The sequence below is a fragment of the Nymphalis io genome, chromosome 4, assembly GCF_905147045.1.
Source record: "Nymphalis io chromosome 4, ilAglIoxx1.1, whole genome shotgun sequence".
Classification (NCBI taxonomy): domain Eukaryota; kingdom Metazoa; phylum Arthropoda; class Insecta; order Lepidoptera; family Nymphalidae; genus Nymphalis; species Nymphalis io.
The window spans coordinates 12,700,697-12,726,111 of NC_065891.1; the positions used below are offsets into that span (position 1 = coordinate 12,700,697).

At 31.8% G+C, this 25,415-nt stretch overlaps 1 protein-coding gene across 1 annotated transcript in view; it reads right to left on the reverse strand.

The window, feature by feature from the left end:
• LOC126781923 (cholecystokinin receptor-like) overlaps positions 1–12,878 on the reverse strand; it is a 74,533-nt gene extending 61,655 nt beyond the window's left edge. Inside the window, exons 1-2 of the mRNA XM_050507045.1 lie at positions 12,639–12,878; positions 8,797–8,911 (exon numbers count right to left, since the gene is read on the reverse strand). Coding sequence (XP_050363002.1) covers positions 8,797–8,911; positions 12,639–12,878 — 355 coding nt within the window. The remainder of the gene's footprint in view (positions 1–8,796; positions 8,912–12,638) is intronic.
• Between the last annotated feature and the right edge of the window lie 12,537 nt (positions 12,879–25,415).

Consider the following 25,415-nt stretch of genomic DNA (forward strand, 5'->3'; position numbering starts at 1 on the left):
ATTATTATACAGCCGCTGATATAGCCGGTTCCGATTTCAAGGATGGGTAAGCCTTGTAATTAACGGTGCCAGAGACATCTTATGATATTATATCATAGTTAACGTTTTAAGAAACACTCAATATTTCTTACAGTACTAATATCTGTGTGGAAAATTGATCACTTATAATGCAGTGGTATAAGTAAAGTAAAGTAACAGCCTGTGAATGTCCCACTGCTGGGCCTCCTCTCCCTTTTGAGGAAAAGGTTTAGAGCTTATTCTACTACGCTGCTCCAATGCGTGGAATACACACGTGGCAGAATTTCAGTGAAAAAAGACAAATGCAGGTTTCCTCATTATGTTTTCCTTTACCGTCAAGTACGAAATGAATTATAAAAACAAATTAAGCACATGAAACTTGGAAGTGCTTGCCCGGGTTTGAACATGCGATCATCGTTTAAGAATCATGCGTTCTAACCACTAGGCCGTCTTGACTTATGGCAGTAGCATAAATGACCGTCTAATTTCCGACGATTAATACAAAAGATATTATGAAGTTCAATATTTGTGACCTTGAAATTGACCATTACGTGTCTAATGAGATAAAAGTTAATTGTTTTTCTGTCAAGAATTTCTCGGTCGCATTAAGAGTTTGGTAGTTGGTAGTGTTACATTCCTATGCCTCGACGAGTAGGTAGGTGTTGTCTTACTACACCCGATTTTTCCAACTATTTCACATTACCAAGCAAAACAATCGAGAATATCTTATCTTTCCTCAAATACACTTAGTAGTTAGTTTATCCTTATTAGCATAATAAAAGTAACAAAATAAATGTTGTCAAATACAAAAAAAAAGTTAAATTAACTGAAATATTTATATAAAAAAAAAAAAACAAAATTATATCAACCTCAGATAAAATTAGAAGATACAATTATTAAAATTCTGTTCGTGGTTACTATGAAGTTATATTTTAAATTAAGAACATAAATTTAATTTGCCTTTTATAAGCGGTCTCGAATGATCGCTTAACAAGTGACTTTTATGTGACGCTACTGGCAGTTTGTTGAAAACACGTATATGAGTGTTAACTGTAATTTATATACGAGTATATTATTTAACCACGTCTCAGTATCACAATCATGCTATATATATTCTTAAGCGTTTTTTTTCTTTTTAGTTTTTACTTGTGAGTTTGCAATAAAGTTATTTAAAAATAATAATAATAACGTACAGAGAATGACCCTTCCCAGAGGTGAAGGTGGACGAGGCTTAATAGATGTAGTCAACCTACATACAACAAACAAATCATATCTCTTAGACACTATTTTCATCAACGCTCGGAATACTCTCCACTGCATAAAACAGTAACACTCGCAGACAAACACTTCACCCCTCTAAACCTTAAAGATCAAAACCTACAAAGAAATGAATGTATTACCGACATTAATGAAAAAACTGCCTCATGTTACCAGAAATCCCTTCATGGAAGACATCGCCAGAGTTACAGCAATCATATATTGACAAAGCAGCGTCAAACGCTTGGCTGAGGCGTGGTGAATTATTTCCTGAAACTGAAGCCTTTATGTTGGCAATTCAGGACCATCGACACCCAGAACACATAATATGTGTTTCTGGTAGTACGCACACTCAATATCCAATCAGATACATGCCGGCACAGTCATTCTAATGCTGAAACCATTCAACATATTACATCCGCCTGCAGAGCCCTTGCGCAAACTGACTATAAACATCGACACGACCAAGTGACCGCCATCATACATCAACATCTCGCACATAAACATAATTTTATAAAAAAGAAGACTCCATATTATAAATACAAACCCAACACTATACTAGAAAATAATAGTTACAGGATATACTGGGACAGAACTATAATCACAGATTTCAATAGACCCGATATCACATTTCATGACAAAATTAACAAAACTATTTATCTTATTGATATAGCTATTCCTAACACACATAACATACAGTCGACAATTTCGGAAAAGCTCAGTAAATACCAAGATCTAACAATTGAATAGAAACGTCAGTGGCGAGCAAACACCATCCATATTGTTCCCATTGTCATATCATCAACTGGAGTCGTACCTAAAATCCTACAACGTAGCCTTGATATGTTACAGGTTCTTCAACACACTCATACTTTACTCCAAAAGGCAATCAACCTGAACACATGCCGCCTCACTCTCAAGTTCCTTACGACTTCATCCATCTCATCTTCTTATACAATCACCTAGAACCTACTCGCGCTTGACTACGGCCCGTGTGTTTAGGTTTTTGTTACCTCATACGAGAGAAAATGTAAAATAAATATAATAATAATAATCATATTGTTATTTTGTTTTAAAAAGTATCATTAAGCACTTCATTACTAGCTAACATATAAGCACTTCATTCCTAGCTACGACGACAATCACTGACCATATTCTGCGGCAAATTATAGAAACATTATTTTATTATTCTCTTATTATGAAGCCTAGATGATCCAGTGTTTAGAGCGCGTGAATATTAATCGATGATCATAGGTTCAAATCCGTAAGTGAAACTGGTTGAGAATAATACAGTACATTCCCCAATGCTGGACTAAAGATAGGAGGCTCTTTTTTTGAGGAGAAGGTTTGGAGCTTATTCTACCATGCTGCTCCAATGCAGGTTGATGGAATACAATTGTGGATTTTAGTTAAATTAGACACATGCAGGTTTGTTCACAATGATTTGCTTCACCGTCAAATACGAGATGAATTATACACATAAATTACGCATATGAAAATTCAGTGATGCTTGGCCGAGCGGCTTGAGCCGCTCTTATTATATTTTATTAAATTTTAATTAGCTATTTAATAGTTATGGGGGGTGGAAGAGAGGTTGAATAGACGATAGTAAGCAAAACATATCAAATCAAAGGATTTGATTTATGAAGAGGATGAATTTACTGAATTCAGTGAACAGTTTACCTATTCAGACTTTTATTTTGATTTTTTTAGTCGGGGTTTTTTAAATTTTTTGTTTAAGGTTTTTTAATTTTATAATTTAATTAAAAGACTATTTTTAAAAATGAGACATTTAACAGAACTGTACTAACACTGGCTCACTCACCTCTTAAGCTGGAATACAACAACACAAAGTATTACTGTGAATATTTTTGTTATCAATTAATACTTCCGGTCCTACATATACGGCTAGTTCGGGTACATCTTGATGATTATTTATAAGTATAGATTAAAAAACTTCTGTTTAACAATTTAATTAGTAATTTCATAATCAAATAAATAGTTGATTCATATTTGTTTATACTTGGAGCATTTTATATTATTCTATTTATTCATGGCGCCTTCTGCTTGTCAGCTTCCGGCGCAATTAATAAATAGTGCTTATTGTTTATTTATATTTTCTCAAATTATGTCGATTAATCAATGCTATAATAATTTTGTTTTATTATGTATAATGTAAGGATTAAGCTACTAGAATCTTATTTTACTGATCTGGCTAGGTTATCTGCTGCTTATCAACTTCCGGTGTAATATATTAATCTTTAATATTTAATGTTACATAATCCTGTATTATTAAATAATATTTGTCCGTAAATAATCATTAGAATAATTAAGATAAACAATGTTTAATATTATCTTTTAAGTTTGTAAATTTAGTATTAAATTAGGTCAAGATGTTTTTGTATAAATACCGCCAGTTTAAATATATCGGGCATTGGTATTGTAACCGTTGTAACGAGCATTACAAGAGTTTTCTTATATAACGTATCGTCATTTTCGCCGCCACCCTGGTAATCCACCTTCTATATTTTCGACTGGATAGTATTTTACTTCTACATACTAAAACATAAAACTTTCTTACTATACGAAGTAACAAAAACTATTATATTTTACAAATATACTTTTCTCCACTAAGTAAAAAAAAATACTATTACAATTTCTGCATGACATTACTGCCAGTGCTGGAATGTTATTTTGGCCATTTACACAATTCCAGTTATCTGTTGCCGTCGCGTTTAATAAAAAAATGAATCAACTTGCGCTGTACAATTCATACTTTGGAGCTGGATTCATGCATTCCAGTTCTGATTTCAATTATTTTATTTGAAATACAAAGCTGCATTCTACCGCTTTACCGAAATGAAATTAAATGAAAAAAAAAACTACTAAAAGCGTTTTACTTTTTACCGTCAAATGAAGAAATCAAATATTTTTCATAGTCCTCAGTCACTTCTATATTATTTTGGGGACTGTTGTCCCTTTTAAAATAAATTAAAATAAATGTCTATACATTCGATAAAACATTTATTACTTTTAATACAAGATTTGGTTTTATTACCTACGTTCATTTCATTCTCCAGGTCATGCTTATGCTAATGGGCCTCCCACATACACTCTCAATTACATTCCATGTCACTCTAATTTCTCATTAGAAAGTACAATTTGTTTTATATGTAATTTTATAAGCAGGAATGTAGATTGAATACAAATATTTAAAAATATTTATACTCCTTAAATTATTCTATGATACTCTCATGTTTCGATTGCTTCATAATGTGTAAATAATTATATTATAATAGAAAAAAACTAATGGCCAAAGAAGATGTCAAAATTGATAAAGATCATCTAACATTTTAAAGAAAAAGAAATAAATTATCACGAAGATTTTTCCTGATCTGCTCGATTAATTCTTTTCCATCTGCTCATAGAGTATTGTAAATAATTAAATATCAATATGAGTTTTTTTTAATCTTATAAAAGAAAAGCATACATATATGTAATTTAATAATGAGATTTAAATTGATTCAGCTTATTACAATGATTAACTAGGCTGTACGTCACAGTTTAATGTATGTAGGCTATTCTAAGGCTTAGACAAGGAAATCCTTAAATTAAAATAAATATGTTTTTTAAAAGAACAACAGCTCAATCTAGGTCAATTTTAAAACTAAATCGGAAACCGCTTTGTTTAACAAATAATCATGTTAGTAGAGTTAAAATAAAACCAGGCGTCGTTTCACTTATAAGGTAATTATAATTGCACTATAGTCAGTTTATTAACTAAAATTATCTATGAATCTACAATATTTAAAGATTCGGGGAATATTGAACTAGAAAGACAGCGGTAATATCGCTCGTTTATATTATATTATCAAAATGAAATAACATTTATAAACAGAACAGTTCTAAAACAATTCCATAATAAAAATGGAATAAGTAAATAAAAAGATATAAATATTACCGCTCAGATTTAAAACCCACTACCTCAATTAAGATTCATGCATTCTATCTTTTTACTTGGTGGTATGCTTAGAGCAAGCCCATTTGGGTAATTAACTTCCACTCATCATACATGTCAGTGTTACACAGTACCTATGTACCAGTGTACTTTTGTACCTGTTTGAAGCGTGAGTGAACAAGTGTAACTACAGGGACAAGGGAGATCTTAAATTCAGATTGGTGGTGATTAACGAATTGGGTTAATATTTATTACAACAGTACCAATGTCTATGAGCAGTAGTGACAGCTTACTATATGATAGCCGATTACCTAGTCTGCCTATCTATATGAAATAAAAAAAAAATACAGGTGAAATGAAATGTGTTGGATGAAAAAAGGTTTCCTCAATCAATAAATGTATTTAGATTACAAAAAAATTCATGAATTTGTAATATTAAAAAAAAAACGTCAGGTAACTTGGACTGAGTTACCTGACGTTTTTTTTTAGTAATATGCTGAATTCATTCAATCGCATCAGGATTTGTACAAATATTTGCTGATACAATGTCAATATTATTATTATTCAGTATGATCAGTTCTGAAAATATTAGTAAAGACATTTACAGAAACCCCTCCACCCCGGTGGATATCCGTTTGATCACCGGTACTATGAAATGAGAGCCAAGTTCAATGGTCAGTCCTTAAATTTATTTATAACAACATAAATATTTTATAACAACTTAAAATGTCGTTTCTTCTTATAACTTAAGATAATATATTTAAGCCTAAGGTCTGATTTGGCTAGTTCTCATATACAATAACGTTATTACATTACGAATTTTTATATTATGTTATACCTAAGTCGACTACACTCTTAGTTACAACTACAAAAAACTGACATGTTTGGATTAAAAATAATAATTAAGGGTGGTATTCCACTCGATATATATTCACCTTAAAATCTACATAAAAACCGTCTGTCATCAATTTCGATTGCTGATTCTTACATTACAGACATTATAAGTAAGTGTTCTTAACAGATTGAATTAATTGAAAAATTATAATAAAATGATAAAAAAAAAATTATTCTGATTTTTTCCTTTATATAATTTAAACATTTAATTCCTGTTAATAATTTAAACATTTTTATTTGTATTGATTTGCTTGCACTTATGGCATATTGTAAAACATTATCAGAGGGAATTCAAGATTATAAAGGTCAACGACCTATTGAAACAAAATTACCCAAAATGCTTTGTTCATGCGCTTTATAAAACAAAGGTCTCCTTTAGATTTGAATTCTCTATCTTCCAGTATTTCATGCACTGATCAAAGTCGCATTAAATAAATTGACTGAATGATATTTGTTCGATAGCAACCGATTACATAACAGGCGACCAACCAGTGTTCAATTAAAGTTAGCTTCGTTAATCAAACTTTGACTAACATCTCAGAAACTTAAGGTACCTAATATAATATTTATAATTAAAAGCTGTACGCTGATAGTAATTATGCCTTTGACGTATTCTAAACAAGAAAAATCTATTATCCGTATATTGTAGTATTTTAACAATTTCTTTGTAAATAAATTCGCTCGACCCTAAGCCTCAAGCGTGACATCTAAATTACAAGAATATACTATTCTTATATATTTTCTGTATTCTTTGATATGTTTTTTTTTTTGAGATAAACTGATATCTTAAAAAAGAGTTTTAGGGTTTTTTTTCTAAATATGTACACACATTTTAATATTTTATTTTTATTATTATATTATATTTTATAACTAAAATATCAAAAAGTCGTACAAGTGACATTCGATGTTTTACATCGTATTTTGTATTATTTTTTATAATAACAAAATGGATTACAGATGTAACGAGCAGTTAAATAATAATATTGTTGACGTGCGTACAAAATACAGAATAATAAGAACAAAATAAGCAGTTCCATGTCTAAAAATCTTTCGATTATTACAATTTTTTTATAGTCCGAACATAAAATTAGATACGTGAAATTGTCACCTGTCCAATACTACTAAACTAAATTAGCTAAGTACATATATAGCTATTATACATAATTTACAGTACATATTATTTCAACTTTAATTTTATATCTCCTTCACTAAAAGAGAACTAAAATAGACTTTTATCATTTATATTATTCCACGAAGGCTGTGTTTTTTTTTGCGGAGTTAGAAACTTGGTAGTTATAACTTCATCTTCACTCAACGTGACATGATTATCGCTGATTTTGTCAAAATTGACTACCTATATGATATTGACTATTGATAGTATTGTTTTAGGTATATTGATATACCACCCTTTTTTAACGCTGGAAAAACCCATTACGGTTCCCCCCACGGGAACAGCGGCGGGTACGTGGGGCTCACCGGTGTCCAAGGCACCGAGTGCGCCCCAAACATCGGAATACTCACTAAAAAACCTTTCCGTCTTAACGAGAAGCGCTACGGGATCGCTTGCGCATGCCACCGTGACGATGATATGCAATCCTAAGTGTTCATATTTCATAAACGTTTTTTTTTTTTTTACCTTAAAAATAATAAAATACGAATAAATAATTTTTTGTTGTTGTTGTTTATTGGGTCAATGTCGCTCGGGATAATGTAAGGATTCTAACGACAAAAAGGAAGGTAATTGTTTTCAGGATTTATATATGAACGCATATGAGTTTCTTTATTTCACCATGGCCTTCAAATGTGGTGTGGTGACGTGGTGGGTGCTTTGGGGGAACATCTAAATAATTTTTGTGCAGTCGTGTAAAACATCCCGAATGATAATCATTTTTTACCATCTCTGAGACAACAACTCTTTTAGCTGAATATTGCAAAGCCAATTGGAAGGTTATGATTTTAGACTAGGTATATATGTATATCTTCTAAACTATATTACAATTGAACAAATGAGGGCACTTCGACCTGATTCGGTTATATATTTTATAACATGTCCTTTAATAAGGGGAATTGAAATTAAATTATACATATAAACTAAATACCGTTTACGGGAAAAATCGCCCATTAAATAGTACAAAACAAAGAAATATTTATGTGAACATCCCAATAGGTAGACGACGCATATATTTCAACAAAGCAAAATGGCAAGCGACTATGGTTACCCTCTTCGCTATTATCATATTATATTATATTAATCGCTATAATGTGTGTAAAATTGGATTGTTGATTGTATACTTCACTTAGTTTTTAGTTGTTGACTTATATAAGTAACATATCATAACATTTAAAGTATCTGTATCTCCCATTTAAAGGTTTAAATAATTATGTGTAATACGATACGTATATTCTTGGTAGCAAAATATCACATACATGGCATTTGAGTTTTAGTTGATTAGGATTCTGAATTATGATGTACTAAAGTAATGTACTAAAGTAAACTAAACGCATAGCGTGAGTTTGAATATAATTACGAGTAATTAGGATTATTTCTAAATATCACGTTGGTTTTGAAAATTATTAAGGTGAATTAATAAGCACGAAGTGCATGTCATGAAACGAATTAAATTAAACTATATAATATGTATATCTACAAATTTATAGACAAGACTTACCTTGTAGGAAAGGTATTAGCTTGCAAAGTGCAGCACCAAATAGAAACCGCCTATATATCTGCCCCACGAGTGTGAAAGGAAGGCAGAACACACCCAGCAGGAAATCTGATATTGCCTGAAAGTAAAAAAAAAATTAAAATTTGAAATTGTGACAAAATTATCTTTTACAAGAAATTAACTTGAATATGGTAAATTTTGAGTAAAATTCGAATTTATCGAATGTGTATTAATAATAATAAATATTCTCCCAATATTTTTTTGGTCGTGGCAGGTAATCTCAACCCCTTATGAAAACATAATATAACGTATATAAAATATATGAGTACACAATGTGTGTGCGCAAACACAAATACACTTAGATAGTTCCACTCTCATAGTCCGACGGGACGGCACAATCTAGCGCAACTAAAAAGGTAATAAGCGGCTTTACGTGCTTTTCAAGGCTCGGAAGTGTTACACTGACAAATTCCTTACTTCGGATAGCTACTAAGAATTCTTTTACAGAAAAATAAATAATGGAAAAAATAATATAATAAAATAATCGGAATCTGCAATCTCATATGTACCACTAGACCGAATACTCGTTAATCTATATCTTATATATCTATAATTGTATATATAAGTTAAATTGATTGTTTTCCAATTGGTTTACTAGGGTTCGTAAAAAATAAGGCGATAGAAAGATAACGAGAAAGTGTTTTGTGTCTATAATATAATATCTGTATTTGAGTAACGTCTTCATTCATCCAGAAATATTTTTCTGTGAGATGAAAATCCCTTATCAAACGGAACATACATTTTTCTAGATTTGTTTGACTGTTTGTTATTATATGGCAGCTTCGTCAGACTTGTGCCCATCTTGTATAAGGCCACAGATCCCGAGGTCCTGGGTTCAAGCCTCAGGTTTGGACCGATAAACAGTTATTGGGATAATCCGCCGAAAAATTCTCAGTAGCAACTCGGGGTCTGGAAGTTGGAAGTGTTCACACCCATACCTTGGAAAGTACGTAAAACAGTTCATCCAACACCTAAGCTCTTTCCGGTCGTATCGGCTTGCCCTCACATATAAAATGTTCTGCGCAGTTAGCTAATCTCAGATAATTGGTCACGAGGGTATTTGTGATTCTGTGATAAATGCAATAAATTTTAAAACGTTTACTAACTCAACTTTCAGACACTGTCAAGGCCCTTATTATGCTGTATATATGCAATTAATCTCATTGTTAATAGATATATAAAATTAGTAAATGCATTTAAAGAGTTAGCAGTTTTAAATAGCGCGACAACTTTAACAGAAACGGTCAAATCATTATAATTGAAATTTACAAAGTTGATTTTCATATTACTACAGTAACAGCCTGTTAATGTCCCACTGCTGGGCTAAGGCCTCCTCTCCCTTTTGAGGAGAAGGTTTTGGAGCTTATTCCACCACGCTGCTCCAATGATTAAAATATATTTATACGGAATATCCGTATAATATATTCTAGCCATAACAAATTGTTCTAAGTATTCTGGTTGTTTCTTGGGTAGCTGATATAATTTCATTTGTTAGTTACAGAACAAAGACAGGATAGTTTTCATATGGTTAAAGGGTTTGAGTTTTATGTTAATTACTTTTTCATTTTTAATGACTTAACGCACTTTTTAAGAGTCTAAATTCATTTCACGTTTAAGTTTTAAGCGTAAATGGACAAATAACAAAACGCTGTAATGGTAAAATAAATAAAAGTAAATGTTCATGTGACTTGTTATAAACCGAAATGAATACATATTAAAAACTAAGCGAGGATAAGAAAGTTAAATGAACAACATGAATGTGCACTACTTCTACGAAGAAATACGTTATATAACAATAATAAATTCAAATCAACTTCCTAGAAATGTGCAGAAAAATGCGGACATAGTATCCTCTATATTATGTCCATATATTTCTGCGTCGTCACTAAAGAATCACGAATTACACCATATACTGCAATTAAGTATTCTTAATTGATTACAGAAATTAATTTATCCTGTATTTTAATCAAGTCAGAATGACCTCTTAAAATTATCTTACCTATATCTGTTTTAGGAATTGGAAATAAAAATGTACATATAAACATACATGACTCTGAAATATGGTTAATACATTTTGATATTACACGAATAATATATTTTATTTATTTTTATAGTATGATGTGTTATGGCGTGTTAGTTTTGGGTAACGCTGCAGATATTGAGTCTGTTTTCACAGCTGTCTGGTCTATAACCTTGGAACTCGAGACTCCTCATGGGATGTTTTCAACGGGTTAGGAATACTTTCATTTGTGTCACAATATATTTAAAATATTATGTATTTTCACAATAACATTGATCATTTTGATAGAATCAGTGATAATCACTGCTTGAGTATTCGTTTCTATTTTAAAATTCACCAGATTTTTTTTAAATTTGCCAATTATATAATAATAATTATATAAATCTGTTGTAAGAAAACATTTATAAATAAAGCATAATACTCAACACTATACTATATTTTACTATATTTTCTTACAATATTTTATACAACCAAGACCTATAAAGCTTAAGCTTAAATAAAATAGATAAAACCGGGATAAGTGCATAATAGAATATATAAACATAATACCAAAGAATAGCTTCTAAAATTAAACGTTACAAGTATTATTACAAATATTGTTCAAGATATTTTATGGACCAAAATCACAACAAACTTTTAGGTAAGGTCTTTGTCCAAGTTATTGTTGTTTAAACGTCGCAAAGGCCAAATATAAAAGAGAACCAATTATAGCTAAGAAAATTTAATCAAATATTGCGACAAGACAATAATTGATCTTAGATTGTGCTCTTAGACAAACCTTGAAAGTTGTTTAAAAACGATTTTATCATTAAAAAAAATCACATTAACAAATTTAGAAAAAGATTTTATTTTAGCAACGTGAAGCTTTTTCTTTTAAAGAAGATAAAAAAATAATAGGAATAACTAAATTTATATTTGATACGATTTTACGAAAATTAAATCGAACTCTACGTTTATTCTATATAATTTATTCCGAAGACATTGAACGTTGCGGAGAAAACTGTACAGACGTGTTTTCTCGGCTTATTACATTCCATTTAATCTGTAGCTACCAGCAAGATTTATCTTGGAAAGACTTCTACACTTTTACTATATTTATTATATGGATAATGGAATGCTAACTATCGAGTTCCATCTTTACATTAGTAGCGAATGCTCATAGTGATTTCTCGCCTTTCCATACAAACATTAAACTTGTTGATATTTCTGTCGCCTAAAAAGTGTTTTGAAACATAAAATCATAATAAACTTTATTCATATAGGGTTTTATAAGTGACTTTTAAATCATCGTTCTGCAAGATTTTAAAACGTAACTAAACGGAACTGAGTTAGAAATGTAGATTCTATGGAAATAGGCTGATATAAAACGTAAGTTTTGTTTACAACGTAATTTAAATATATATATATATATATTATTAAATTAACAGCCTGTGAATGTCCCACTGCTGGGCTAAGGCCTCCTCTCCCTTTTTGAGGAGAAGGATTGGAGCTTATTCCACCAAGCTATACTGTCCAATACGGGTTCATGGAATACACATGTAGTAGAATTTCACTAAAATTAGACACATACAGGGTGTTTCACGATATTTTCCTTCACCGTTAACGAGATTAATTATAATCACAAATTTAGCACATTAAAATTCAGCGGTGCTTGCCCGGGTTTGAACCCACGATCATTGGTTTAGATTCACGCGTTTTTACCTCTGGGCTATCTCAGCTTTCTTTAAAACGAGTACATACTATTATCTCGACGCTCGATACTTACCAAATTTAATAAATACACGTTCGTGACTGTCCTCATTCGTCTATTGCTCGCCAGTGTTGCTATCACGAGGCAGTTTCCGGATATCGAGAGCATGAAGATCAGGAAGTATGGTGGTAGGACGAAACGCCACTCATATGCGTTGCTGACGATACTGACGTTCTGAACGGTGACATTCGAAACGCTCGATGTAGCTTTCCTTATTAGCGAACTAGCGTTGAACAGAGTTATGTTGGATTCCATTTTTGAAATCTAAAAAAGAAAATATTTTTATTGGAATTTTCATTTCAAATTACAATTTATTTTTAAAACACAAGTAATGTTACTTGTTTACTATAAAAATAGCAATATCCAAATTATTATATTATGGCTTATAATGTACAGGTACACCGAAGTGTCCAGAATTTTGAATTTTAAATTCTATAAGGTACCTAGGGATTTTCAATCTTGAATATTGTTTGATCATTCCCTGTAATAACCAATGACGCCAAAATTAATAACAACAGTCATATAGCATTGTGACGAGCAATGTGACGCAAATAAATCATCAACTTCGTCCAAACGATCCGCAAATCGACAGCCAAGTTTTATACGTTTTTAAAATTATAAATATGTGGAGTTTTAAAAAAATTGATTTCTTTAAAATTTCAAATATACTTGACAAATAAACTTAGTTATTGACAATTTATAGAATAGACAAACATAAGAATACTACATACATATTACATATAAGCATAGTCAAATGGTTTACTCAAAAGAAAAATGCAATTTTGTTCTCATAATCGGATGCATAATCAAAAATTGTGTCAATTTAAATCTGTAAAATGGGCCTATTTTACGAGATCAATAAATTAACCAGAAAATAAATACACTTAGTTACACTATTTATTGTTTTCGTTATTTTAATTTTTTTTTTTTTACAATTTAAATAAATTTGATATTTTGTTTTGTGATAATTATGTACTTAACTTACATTTGCACAACATACTCAATAGCCAATGTTTACCTATTTTTAGTTCGTATGTTAATTTATTGAGTACCACTATGTAACATTTTTTTTTATTTTGTTGAATTCTGTTTAGTTATTAGTTTGTGCTTGACGTGGTCTCCCAGCATTATTCCACGATGTAATGTACTCGTAAGTGTAGCCTTTTTTGGAAATCCTTAATAAATAAATAATTATTTTTATAAATTAAATAAAATGTTCTAATTTTAATTATTATATTTATGATAAATAAATCGTTCCAAAATTATTAGAATAAGATTATTATAATTATGTCCCTTTTACGCGTAATACAACATTAGTTTGGAATTGATATCGTTGTTTGTTCAAAACGGTGTCAACGACCAAGATCTCGATTTTGACGAATTAAACGTTGCTTGGCGGTTATTTATTTATACAATAGGATTTGTACTCTTTTTGGAATAAATTAATAACAAAGATAAATAGGATTACATGGTCATATATCACTTTATATGCAGACAATACCTGCTTATTTTACTTTGGATCAACGATAAGTGACTTAATGTTGCAAGCTCAAGAAGACTTAGACTGTTTGTTCTCATGGTTTCAATATAATCTGCTTACTATAAATATTTCTAAGACGTGTTATATGATTTTTAAAACAAAAAATATGATAAATATGTTGCATAATCAACTCAAAATTGACAATATACCATTGTAAAAAATACGGAATAAAAATACAGAAAAATATTTAGGCCTGCGAATAGACAACAAATTAACCTGGAACTTTCATATTGAGTACGTTATAAGTAAGCTTTCATCACTCCTTGGCTCTTCCCGAAACATGAAGTCCGTGTCGGTTACGACACATGATTCATAACACCCTGGTTAAACCACATCTTTCGTACCCAATTGAATTAGGGGGCAGTGCTGCCAAAACAAAACTAGCTGCCAAAGCAAAACAAAATGTTCAAGTTGCATAAAACAAAATTATCAAAATGCTCTTTATTTACCCATATTTTACTCCAACTATTAAAATCTATACCAAAACCAGAAATAATAAATATTTGACAATTATATATTTAAAATATTTGCATCTTTATCAAAAAATCTTTTAAAAAAAGTGTCCGTAACAAACTAACTTTTAGTAAAATAAAACAACGGTCTAAAAGCAACAAGCGTCGAGCGACTCTCATTGTCCAACTAAAGACCAGAACAAACTACGGCAAAAAATGATCACATTTGAAGGAGTGCAACTTTTTAACAAAATACCCTCCAATTTAAGGAATGTAAACTCACTTAACACGACTAGCCGCGTATCGTACAAAAGATCATTCGCTTCTAAGCAAGAGGTCACAATGTGTTAAATGAATATGAATTAATAAAACGACGACTAATGTAACAACGAACGGCGAATGTAATAACTAATTTTAAGTTTAACGTTAATCTCATGTAAGTCTTTATGGGAATTAATATTCTTTAAACCTAATAATTTCTCGCTTTCTGTAATTATTAATTTCACATTTGATAGAAGATGACATAGCATTGTTTAATAAACATCGCTACACAACGTTTATAAGTAAAGCGTTTAATGTTTACATGTTTGTCGGTGATTCAATTTCAAACGCAATTTATAGATTTAATATAGTTTGATTTAATAATCTTTCAACTTTTGTTGGTTCCGGTATTTTGTTGAAAGTGATTGAGTGAGTAAGCTGCCTGAGCATATTGCGTTAATAAGCAAAAAAACGCCTTGGTCAGTGTAAAATATCCACATCGTGCAATTCATGTTATGGCTTTTATAAAAGCAAATATGACGGCCCCATAACGATGGCAAACACAGAAAAACCACATAGCGGAATTTGCATCGCGACTATTAAGCGATTCATAGAAATGGCAACTAAACACATTTACATACTTACGTGTCCAACATCACAGAGCTTCTTTTACGTATTTGCAAATATTTAAAAGTATCTTAATCAAAACATTGAAAAAGGAATTATTTTATTTGCATTAATTTATTAAAATATATAATTTTAAGCCCTTTTTATATTATAAGTAAATGCTTGATAATTAATAGTAAATTATAAAATACAAGCGTGAAAAGCTTTACACGCTTGTATTACAGCTTCACTTGCCGTGTTTCGTTTTTTTTAAATCTTGCGCTTTGGTAACAATCATGCCTCACAAAAATGTACAAGTATGATGTGTCTACGGTCTGTATATAAAACATCTAGTCCCACTTCTCATTGTGGTACTCAAATTAAAAGTTTCACTGATAAATAGACAAGTAACTAACCATAATATTTTACTCCTTAGCAGAAATTTGGATGAGATACACTTCCATATTTATAAGTTATTTTTTATGTAAGACAAACTACCAGTAGACTCACCTGATGGAAAGTGACTATAATAGCACATATTATATTATTATACATTTACATATGCCAAGTAATGAAAGCCAAGAACTATGTTTTTTGTGCCTTTTTCCTGAAATTACACTGGCATAATTACTCTTCAAACCAAAAAAAAACTAAGTAGTACGGTAATAGTAGTTTAGCGGTAGAATAAATTATGACTGGGTGGCACCCAGACGGACACAATGCCCTATCACTAAACACCAAAGGATCTTCATGATAACTTCGTTCCGTTATAAGAATCGTACTGTTATGTCTTTTTATAGCCTAAATAAAAATCGAATGGAATGGGTTTTTATAATAATGTAATAAATATAAATAATGAATGGATTTATATAAGTATATTAAAGTCGATTACTCAGAGCATCTTCTTTACAGTATCCAAATTAGTACCTACCCGGATACATAGAGCGTATTTATTAATAATTACTTTCGTCTTTCACAATGATAGGTTTCATTGTTGAAGCGTGAATACCAATAATACGAACGCAAATAAGGGTTGAATTTAATAACCTATTTGGATATTTAATAGAAATCCTAATGATTGCTTATCCAACATATAATATGAAAGGTTTTGCGAAGTTTTGCGTCTGAAAAAACTGTACAATATCTAAAATAGATAAACTTCTCAAAATCAGTACTAGGAAGGTAATTTACCACTGCTATCTTCAAACTTCTGGTTCCTACTTATAATTCGTCGACGGAATAATTCAATAACGTTTTATTCTGGTCTGACTCAGGGCATGGACCCAGGACTTCGGAGCAGGTATAGGCTAGGCACTAGACCAACCAGTCATATAATATCTTACTAATATAAAATATATATTACAACTCATTTTCTTAAGTAAAATAATTTAATATTTATATTTTCTTTTTCATTTTATATTTAATTTTTTTTATAAATATATTTAAAGACTCACTTGTGAAGCAATCACTGGAAGATCAGCGTGAATTACGTTTTAGAAAAACAGAACTATTAAATATATTTATATCGGAGTGAAACTAATTTCTTTGTAATCAAACTTTTACTTTACGGCCAGTTAAAATATTATGTATTTACTTATACCTAACATTTCCAAAGTATAACATAGTATGTGACGTAGAACTTATTAGGCGCGGCATGGTTGTATGTGCAAGCGATCGCATGACGTCTTCCGACAAGACGGAGTGGGTATATGGGATTTTAGTGGGGATTCCGGCGCCTTCAGCGCCTGCGAGACCCATATATCCCCTCTTGTTTTTACAGAGAAAAAAAAAGTACTTTTTCTAAAGTAAGTGATTAGTAACTAATGTATGCGCAATGTATGCGTTTTATTAAATTATATTAAAGTGTAAAAAAATTAAGTTCTGTCCTGGAAGCTGGTCCAGTGGTAAGAACGCGTGAATCTTAACCGATGATCGTGGATTCAAGTCCGGGCAAGCACCACTGAATTTTCATGTGCTTTATTTGTTATTATAATTCATCTCGTGCTTGACGGTGAAGAAAAACATCGTGAGGAAACCTGCATGTGTCAAATTTCACTGAAATTCTGCCACATGTGTATTCCACCAACCCACATTGGAGCAGCGTGGTGGAATAAGCTCCAAACCTTCTCCTCAAAAAGGGAGAGGAGGCCGTAGCCCAGCAGTGGGCCATGCACAGGCTGTTACTGTATATTGGGTTGGATAATGATAGCTTAAAGCTATTAAATGCACCGTTAAGACTTGCCGGATCGATTTGTGAAATTACAAATAAATTGTATGTTGAAGCCTATTAGCAAATATTTGTAATGGGCTTGTCATTAATAAAAACTGGCTATCCGTCCTGGCACGGTTAGAATAAAGGTGAACATGAAATGTTTACATCGTAATACATATAGTAGACACGGTACATGTCAGTAAAGCTCCCAATCGGCACGATTTCTTCTGAAATCTTCAATATTAACAATTAACTAAATGAATAATCTTCAATATTAACAATTAACTTAATGAATGATTATACATCTGAACCTTCCTCATGAATTGAATGTACTCCATACATTGGTGATGATGCCGCTCGGTAGTTTTGAGTGTATCGCGTTCAGACAGCAGACAGACAAACGTGGCGAGGGAATTTGTTTCATAATATGTAGTGATGAAGTAACGATGGTATGAACAACAAATATCGGACTAAATGTGGATGGAATCCGTGTAAACCAGCGTTAAGCTTCTATCAAAATCCTTATTAACTAAGAACGACGTTGCAACACAGTATTATTATAGGATATCTCCATTATACGACGATGTTCTCCTAATGTTCTGTAGATAACACAGTATTCACTATTAACAGTTATCTTACATATTCATACTAAGATTCCTTTGTTAGTTATGAGATCAAATTTGAAAATACTATGCATTGATAATAAATAATACATATCACAAATTTTATATGCTTCAATTATTAAAACATAATAAAATATATATTTATGGTAATAATTCGACAGAATTAGTTATTTAGGTTTAACTACAGTACTAGTAGTAGTAACTACAAAAATAACTAATTAGATTATTTTAAATACGTAGTTGAATAAATTGAAACAAATTATTTGCAGTTGGTCTCGAGACGGTCGGGAATTATTATTCACAACCAAATTTCTACAGTAATAAAAAACGTACATCATAAGATTTAGTTTGAAAGAAACCTTGCGTATCATTGAATAATTGGACTAATAGACTATGTAAAATAATTTTCTACATAGTAACTATTAATTCAATTTACATTACATTTACATAGTTGTGTATACGCCATTTTGTTTTATAAAAAAGGAAGTATGTGGTCATCACAGGCAAACAAAATATGTGGTCACAACCACCCGTAGGAATTTTCGTTATAAGATATTTTAACTATTCTTTACATCATCAAAGCGGCACCGATCCTGGGAACTATGTCCCTTATGCCTATAGTTACACAGGCTCCCTCTATTTGCTTTATTTGAGTGGAAGAAAAAACATAGAAAAAACCGACAAACACAGTTTCATACTTACAATATTAAATGAGGAATCACATATAGTTACAGTAAATAAATATGAAAATTGATCAAGAGGTCGAAGACATAGGTTATATATAATAATAATAATATACTGGGACATCATTCACACACGGCCATCTGATCCTAAATTAAGCCGAGCTTTTGCTATGGAAACTAGACAACTGATATACTACATTTACAACTTTTCTTTTGTAAATACAAGCGTAGCCTTCGTGTTTTAGTTGATGGTTGCGCTTCACAATTTTATGTAGTGAATGTTGGGGTCCCCCAGGGATCTGTGCTATCTCCCACATTCTTTCTTTTGCATATCAATGATATGCTCTCTCTTGGGAACATACATTGCTATGCAGACGATAGTACAGTGCATGGTGGATACCACGGACGCGCAGTGGCTGGGCGAGCGGAAATTGAGGAGAGGCGGAGGGATCTTGTCATTGAACTCGATAGGACGTTAGAGCTCATCGCCAAATGGGGCTCTGATAATCTTGTTGAGTTTAATGCCAAGAAAACACAGGTATGCGCTCCCTCTGTGGTACTCCGCTGGTGATGCAAAGCAAAATCACCGTGCTGGGGATTGACGTTCGCTGCGACCTTAGTCCAAGGGATTACATCGAGGCTGTTATAAGAACAGCTTCACGGAAACTCGGAGTTCTGAACAAGGTGCGGCGCTTTTTCACGCCACAACAACTGTGCCTGCTGTACAAAACACAGGTACGGTCTTGCGTGGAATATTGCTCGCACCTTTGGGATGGCTCCGCTAAGTACCTTCTTGAGGCTTCTTTGATAACACCTAACCATATTACATATATAATAGACAAGCTATTAATGTGAAAATAATAATAATTGAATGTCAACTTTTCTAATCAACAAAGTCAATAAATCCTTCTTGGGATTCTTATATTAAAATTCCACAGATATTTTACGTTATTTTAAGGTTGGTACTTTGATTGATCATGTATTTGTTCCAGGCAGCATCACAATTAAAATTTTAGGATAACAAATTTTGTCTTCCTTTGTAATGTGTAATTTATTCCTTACAGCTTTGTCAAAAACTAATAAATAATAAATAAACAAAATAACTAAGCTAGTGCCTACGGCAGCACGAGGCCATCCCGGCTGCCGTCCTCCAAAGGGCCGTCTGAAATAGGACACGTGAGGCCCCCACCTCGCGCATCCACGGGCCCAGAGTTACGCCTTATTTTTTAAGCCCCGGGCGTCTGAGCTATGGGAGGGCCGTGACAACGCCGTCGTCGTCTCCACCGAGCAAGATCGGCCCTTTCCCGTTCCCGCTCCGCCGTCTCCTTCTGGACCATGACGGTCTCACAGAAGGAGGCTACGGCCCTCCACGCCGTTTCCCTGGGAAGTATTGCCGACACAATTGCTCGCGTTTCCTAAGTGGATGACGCATTAACACTGTAAGTAAAAGTAAATATTATATCTCAGTGTCAATGTCTGTAATAAGGAATATGCATAAAATTTAAATTGTGTTTAAATATTTTTTCTCGAATAGTTATGCTCGTCACATGATAATTAAAATGTATGTTTTTTTTATTTAGATATTATTTCAGCCCATAAAATATTGTATAGAAAGTGAAAAATAATAGGAAATCAAACTTACAAAACCAACACCATCGGTCGAAACGAAATGTGACGGCAGACGATACAACATTGGATTTATCGGCGTCGATATTCATACTGCGTTAGTAGTGTTTATGAAAAAATAGTTTAAAACTCCTGTGGTGATTTCTTGTGGATCTATATTTATTTGTAACGAATCTAAGATGATAACTGAAACTGCTTTTGTCAAAGTACAATCGGACAAATCGGTGAATCTACTGAAAATAGATACATTTATGATTTTTTTATAGAATAGGAAGGCGGACGAGCATATGCCACCTGATGGTAAGTGGTTATCAACGCCCATAGACATTAGCATTGCAAAAAATGTTAACCATCGCTTACATCACCAATGCGCCACCAATCTTGGGAACTAAGATGTTATGTCCCTTGTGCATGTAATTACACTGGCTCACTCACCCTTCAAACCGGAACACAACAATACCAAGTACTGCTTTTTTGTGGTAGAATATCTGATAAGTGGGTGGTACCCAGACGAGTTTCTATAAAATCTTGATTTTACGATCTCTGCGGATCAAAGGAGTGAAAGCTGCAAGGTTTGCAATTATCATGTTACGTGGTATATTTTAGCCTATAGCATAGATTTTTTCATATATGTTTATAATATACCAAAACATAACCTCTACATAACCATTTGTCATTAAAATTGCTCTTAAATTCATATTTGATGTTTAGAGCATAACAATAATTCCTAATATATATTATTGAGCGATATCGCTCAAGTATTATAAGTTTATTTACTTTTTGTAAATATTAGACAAATATGTAATGATTTGATGTATATTATAAATCAATATTCTGATTTACATGAACAATATTCTTTGGGTACTTAAGTAGGTACTTATTTGTTTCAGACCTGAACTTACTTCTGGCTAATCACACTAAGCTGTATTTATCATATTAAAATTAAAACGATTTTCACAATAATATAAACACGATACTAGTATCTCCGATAATAGTACCGTTAACGAAATAGTAGATTAGTTACCAGTACCAGAGCATTTAATAATGACTTACAGAGTACTTGCGTGATGTTGATTAGCTAGGGTCATTAAGTTTGTTTAGAAAATTCAAATAAATGAGTTAAAGAAAAAATGGGTAACGTTTAGAAAGACTTCCCTCATGACTAGATACTTTTAATAAAAATCATACACTTCTATCATATTCTATTCGGTAAGGCATTAACTTTTCCATGTAGTTTTAAAGTTATTCATATTCAATGAAACTTTGTTGCATAATGCGAATATTGCGCCAAGTAGGTACACTGTTGAATTTTTAAAATATCAATATGAGACCGAAGACTATAGCTTATTCTTTGTAATTAATTTTAGCGTTTCCCGTAACTTTTTCGTCTACCATTTACTCTTTTGATGCTATATGGTTTTTGAAGCTAAAGAAGCTGTTTCCGGCAAAGTATGTAGAGTGTAGTCCATTGCTGACGAGATTTAATTTTTGAGACGAGACAATACAAGCAAATCAAATTGAAACACCTACTAACTGTTATTAGCTCGACTCGGGCTTGAACACAGGATCAAAATCAAAAGACTTTATTCAACATAGTGTAATGGACACTCACTTATCAAATTTAACTTACTAGTCAAATTACAATTACCACCGGTTCGGAAAAGAAACACCCAGCTCTGAGAAGAAAAGAAAGAAATTCAGTGGTTTTTTTTTGACTAATGAAGTAATTAGACTATATCAATAAATCACGTAAATAAACTATAAAACATTAACATTGGAATGTTTAACGAAAGACGACATTTCTAATTATATTTAAATCCAATTCCGCAGTATAATCGAAAACATCTTTGCTGCGACATTGCTTGAGATACATTATTCTGCGGTTGTCGCTTGAATTCAAACGAAAACTTTTTATTTCTATTATATTTTAGGTTTGCTTTCAGGTGACCAATGACTTTTTAGATTGCACACCTTGAAAATGAAACGATCGCTGCCAAGCCATTTCAAATAAAAACAAAAACTGTTATTGTATATTACTAATAATGTTAAAATATGAGATAAAAAAAACTCACACTGAGTTTCTGTCGCCGGTTCTTCTCAGGCCCGGCGTGCTTATTTCACACTAGTGTACAATAGTACAATGTCACTACAGTGTACAATAGTACACTGACATTTCAGTTTGAAATATAGACTCTATCTAGTAGGATCGGCAATTCACTTATTATTAATTCAAATCAAATTATATATCATATAAACTATATACAATTAAAACAATATTAATTATGTCCTGCATAAATATCAACAAATACTAGTTCCACGCATTCTTTACTGGTGGTAGGGCTTTGTGCAAGCTCGTCTGGGTAGGTACCACCCACTCATCAGATATTCTACCGCAAAACAGCAGTACTTGATATTGTTGTGTTCCGGTTTGAAGGGTGAGTGAGCCAGTGTAATTACAGGCACAAGGGACATAAAATCTTAGTTCCCAAGGTCGGTGGCGCATTGGCTATAAGCGATGGTTGACATTTCTTACAATGCCAATGTCTAAGGGCGTTTGGTGACCACTTACCATCAGGTGGCCCATATGCTCGTCCACCTTCCTATTCTATAAAAAAAAAAATCTTAGTCTATCTACATAGTCTTGTATAGATTAAGAAAAATTGACAATCTTTTATTTGATTTTGTATCTAGGTCTTGTCAGCTAGGTGTAAACAGGTGTAAATTTATAAAATGATTATATGTAAATCATAAAGTGTATACAAAGTATATAGTTATTATATTTCATATCATAAGGTATATTTTATCAATTGGGTTAAATATATTATAAAGATAAAAAGGAGCAGTACCTTTCAGCTGCTCAATAATCATAAAATTGATATCGACATCTCACTGAAATTTATTGCTTTGAATTTATTTTGTTACTATATAATAATTCACAAAATTTTAAGAACTTATCTCATGGTCGATTTTACAAGATACTCATTTAGGCTAAAAGTTTATCACGTTCAGTAAATAAATAAAGGGCTTTGATATTTATAATGATAATAATAAAAATATCCTGGGACATTTTTCCCAAATTAAGCTTGTACAGAGCTTGTACTATGGAAACCAGACAACTGATATACTACGTAAACTATTTTTCTTTTGTAAATATATACTTACATAGATAATTACACCCAGACTCAGGACAAACAGACATGTTCATGCACACAAATATCTGTTCTAGGTGGGAATCGAACCCACAACCTTCGGCGTGAAAGGCAAGCATCCACCAACCATGCCAACTGGCTCGTCTTAATAATTAACTTTAAAGCGATGACGGAAAAATAATGCGTTAAATTATAAGCAGTATGTTACGGTTCACAATCTTTCGACAGTTTACCATCGCGAGGATCTAAGATCCAAACTAGGGTTGATCTTCACCCATCTGCTTACTGATGAAAATAGTTTTTTTCTTAAATTTTACAATTAAATAAACATGTCATGATTAGGTTGCCCAATAAAATATGGTCATGACTATCTTAAATTAATCATTCCCTACTTAATTTTATTATTATCAAAAATAAATCCCAGGTTGACACGTGTAAACAGGTGAGTTTATTTAGCTATTTGTACTCATCTGCTTACCGATTGATTTTTATATCGAAATAAAAATAATTTTATAACAAATATAATGGTGTATGCTAGCTTCAGAAAAAGTGGTCATGAACAACAGTTGCTACGGTTTAAAATTATAAATTAGAGTAAGCACTAATTTGTGACAGAGACACATTTCCCGTTCTTTTCAATGCGATAGACGAGGATGCAACACAGCAGCTGAGCATCACGCAACTAATAATATCCACCACGCTGCTTCTGCTGCTGCTGCTGCTTCACGTTGTGGACATAAATGTGGCAGATTGTCATTCAACACATAAAACTTAAAGCATTAAGCACATGAACAAAAGCGCAATCTTCGGATAAGATTGACGTTTTCTACCCATTGGATTATCTTGGTTCATTATATAGTTTAATATATTCTTTTAAATAAAATATTTACTTTAATTTTTGTTTTTTTGCTAAAACTGGTCACATTACATTGGCCACATACAAGCGCAAAAATTAAAACAAAAACATTTGCAGCATACAATGCACAAAATAGCCTTATAGCTAGCGAAAATATATTGATGGAACAATATGCTTTACTCATCTCGTAACACTGAAGTGGAATTAAAGCTTTCATACTTTCAAAGTAAAGTTAAGCGATGACTTTTTCACACAACATTAGGAGTTTTATCATCTTTAACAACTCACTTGAACTTGTGCGAACAAACGTAAAATATCAGTTTTAGAAAGAAGATTGTGATAAATGGAAAAGGCTATTTTAAAAGACAATGCAAAATGTATTCATTGATTGGATAAACTTTTATAGAATTTATTCAGAACAACTTATGAATAGTTAAAGTTGTTTTAATATAGACATCTGTACCAAGATATTATTGAAGCCTTTATTTAATGAATATAAAGCAGCTAATCATAGATTGGACTACAGGTTCAAGTATAATATGTTGTTTAAAATAAAATATTTACTTTTATATTTATTTATTTTTCCTAAAATTGCTCACATTACATATATTATATACATTTCTTACATATGAAATTAGCATTTTGTCGTAGTGACCACTTTGATCTGAAATATCTCCTCTTTGGTTAAGAATTCCAAATTCAAATTTATAAATTCATTTAGCTGGTACATTTGAATTTGAAACAGTCATTCATTTGTTTATCATTTATCCTCATTATTTTTTTC